The sequence below is a fragment of the Armigeres subalbatus genome, chromosome 3 (assembly GCF_024139115.2).
Source record: "Armigeres subalbatus isolate Guangzhou_Male chromosome 3, GZ_Asu_2, whole genome shotgun sequence".
NCBI lineage: Eukaryota > Metazoa > Arthropoda > Insecta > Diptera > Culicidae > Armigeres > Armigeres subalbatus.
This window is the reverse complement of record NC_085141.1, coordinates 356,411,971-356,414,903: the sequence shown is the minus strand read 5'-3', so window position 1 is coordinate 356,414,903 and position 2,933 is coordinate 356,411,971. Positions and strand designations below refer to the sequence as shown.

Here is a 2,933-nt window from a genome sequence, read left to right as displayed (position 1 = left end):
ATCTATTATTGAACTGGGTTGTATGAATGGGGTGGCCCAGCCGCTAGACAGTGGACTCAGTTAAAGGTGCCCAGTTAAAGCTGGGTGGTAGTGTTGTGGGATGGTTTCTTCTCTTCTATATAGAGCGGAATAATTGGTTCAATGTATTATATTTGGTTTTACGTAGTTTACGTCGAGCGGTCGTATCTTGTATACAACCCCAACATTTTTTTTACTCCCAATTTCTCACCCTTTCGGCCAAATGACCATGTCGGCCAAATGACCCTTTCAGCCAAACGACGGTTCCGGTCAAATGACCCTTTCGGCCTAATGACCCTTTCCAATGAAATAAACTAATGAACTAATGACCCTTTGGCCTAATGGTCTGTTCGGCCTAACAACTTTCGGCTTAGTGGCTTTCGGCCAAATGAGTTTCAGCCAAACGACCCTTCCCCAATATTTGTAGCGGCCTTATAGGTGGTAAGTTAAATGAGTGGTTAACACTTTGGCAGTACATACTTTCGATTGTTATCATCGGTAAATTCGAAGATTTGCTTGGGGCGCATATTGACCTTCCCCTTCCCCACATTGATCCCAAATTCGTAATTTTTCCAGCAATTAGTTCAACCTCAAGGTGGAAAAGCTGGAAAAGCTGTTTCCGCTGCATACAGTTTGCCTCAAACATGATGGCTTAAAGAATTTCAACCACCTACAGCGTGAAGATAATTTGTTTTACTTCAGAGACTGCTAAATACGATGAATCCTCAACTTATTGCACTATACTAGCTCGGATTATGGATGGATTAGGATCTACCGCACGGTTTGGTCGCTCTTACACCGTACAACTCTACGAAAATGTGATCTAGCTTTACGGGACAAGAGGAGTGTGAAACATTTAATTCATGTTCATCCCTCCTGCCGTCGAGCTTGCATGTCGCCGTTGAAGTTACTGCTGCTGCTGTTATATCTGCTGATCATTAACACAGTAGTGACTTGTGGACGGAAATTGGAACATAATTAACGGAAGAAAGCACAACGTAGGGTTCCTTTCTGTTCAGCGCCAGCACAGATGTGAACTCAGTTCGACAAGCTGCGTGGTTTGTTATATATAGCATCATGGGCCTCAGAGCCTCATATAAAAAGTGTTTTTTTTTAACTGAAATGATAGCCTTTTGGACTTTGGTACAATCTTGTAGTACGAGAAAGGAAAAAAATATTGAAGTACATTCCAAGATACTGAATAGAACACTGATACTACTTGTAGAGTCGTGTTTGGGACATGTTATCTATAAAATGGATACCATAATCAAAAGTACACCAAAACGATTATAGGAAGACTAACAAAGCTTCTATATTAATAGATGTGTCACTTGTCAGCCCCATTGATGGGATCGCATGAATTCCACGACATTAGTCATGGCGTAGACCAATTCAGCGAAGAATGAACGTGCTCGAGAGAACAAATGGGATAGCCATATTAAGTCACAGCTATTATCTCATACTTAACACGGCATCCCATGACAGTATAGACTGTACAGCAGGTACGTAGAGGAAAATGATTAAAAACGCTGCTTGAAAGTAAAATAGTTTGTGTGCATTACTTATACTGAAATATTTAAATAAATATTGCACTTTTCTGTTTCCAATTTCTTCTGACCCATTTTTTTCAGTTTGCTAGTTTAAAATAAAATCAATTGTTATCAATCCGATAAAACAAACTTTCAGTTCACTCGTTTATTTGATAGACTAAAGCACGAGACACGCGGTTTCATTATACCATAATTTGCTCACATGAAGCGTTTTAACTTCTTTTCCACTATTCCGATTTGCACTGAACCTAATCGACTGCATTCATTCATCATCGAACACTGAATCAATCGTCGGGAAGTCCATTGCATTACCATCCAATCAACGGAACGGGTTCTAACTGCGCGTCACCAGACCATTCCGTGCCTAACCGTTTATGTTTGTATGTGAGTGTCTCCGTGATTAGTGCTGTTAGGAATGCACCGATCATCGCTGGGTAAACGAGTACTTCCCACATTAACCGATTCCCAGTGTACTGCGGACCGTTGCTTCACACTTAGCTTTTATTAGTTTAGAGAAAAAATTGGTTTCGAACGCAATTGTTATAATTTTCAATCAACCATCATCGACATGACCGGAAAAGAATACGACCTGAAAGCGAATCGAATAGCGTCGAAACGCTGTTCAGCTCGTGCCGCTCTCATCACCATTCTGACGATAGTGATACTGGCAGCAATCGTGGGTTCACTTCTGTACTACCTCCAGCTGTGGCCTTCGCCCGAAAAAGTGGATCCCCCCAGACGGAATCTAACCATCGCATTCATCAAACACGCAGAGAACCAGTTCTTGGTAGCACCCGGAACGAGTGGAAATCCGTTTGGCGCGGTTTTCAACGAAAGTGATCGAGATGTTTCTCCGCTGGATACGACCGTGCGGCAAATTGCGAGTTACGAATTTCGGATGCACTTGAAGCCGGGGAAAAATCGACGGATCGATGACGGGGAGAAAATTGTGCCGATAGACACCGAGGGGATCATGTGGAGCGCTCCGGTGGGCAAGTGGTTCGTGGTGAAGCTGACATACGACGGAAAGAGAATTACGCTGGACGATGTACTGGAAGTTCGAACGGCGAGACTTGGAGAGCATCCGGACTACGATGCTTTGTTTGAGACCTTGACGAAGGTTGAGAATATGCTGCCGGAATCGGCGAAAGCGAAGGCCCAGGAGGATGTGATCGGTTTGGATCGGTATGATGTGGTGTGAACATATTCGTATTTTGTTTGAGATAATGATCGAGAGTGATGCATATTTATTACGTCCTTAAAGATTTGTTGTGATGCTTTAATAAAATGTTGAATTAATTTGATTCAAGTGTATTGTTGTTACAAAAAATATGTAGAAGACTAGCAACAAGCCACATTTTTATC

The 2,933-nt window shown here is 42.2% G+C and overlaps 1 protein-coding gene across 1 annotated transcript; it reads left to right on the top strand.

The window, feature by feature from the left end:
* Positions 1–1,966: 1,966 nt before the first annotated feature.
* LOC134223292 (uncharacterized) lies at positions 1,967–2,933 on the top strand. The gene has a single exon (XM_062702441.1). The coding sequence runs from the start codon at positions 2,137–2,139 to the stop codon at positions 2,767–2,769; it is 633 nt and encodes a 210-aa protein (XP_062558425.1). The 5' UTR covers positions 1,967–2,136; the 3' UTR covers positions 2,770–2,933.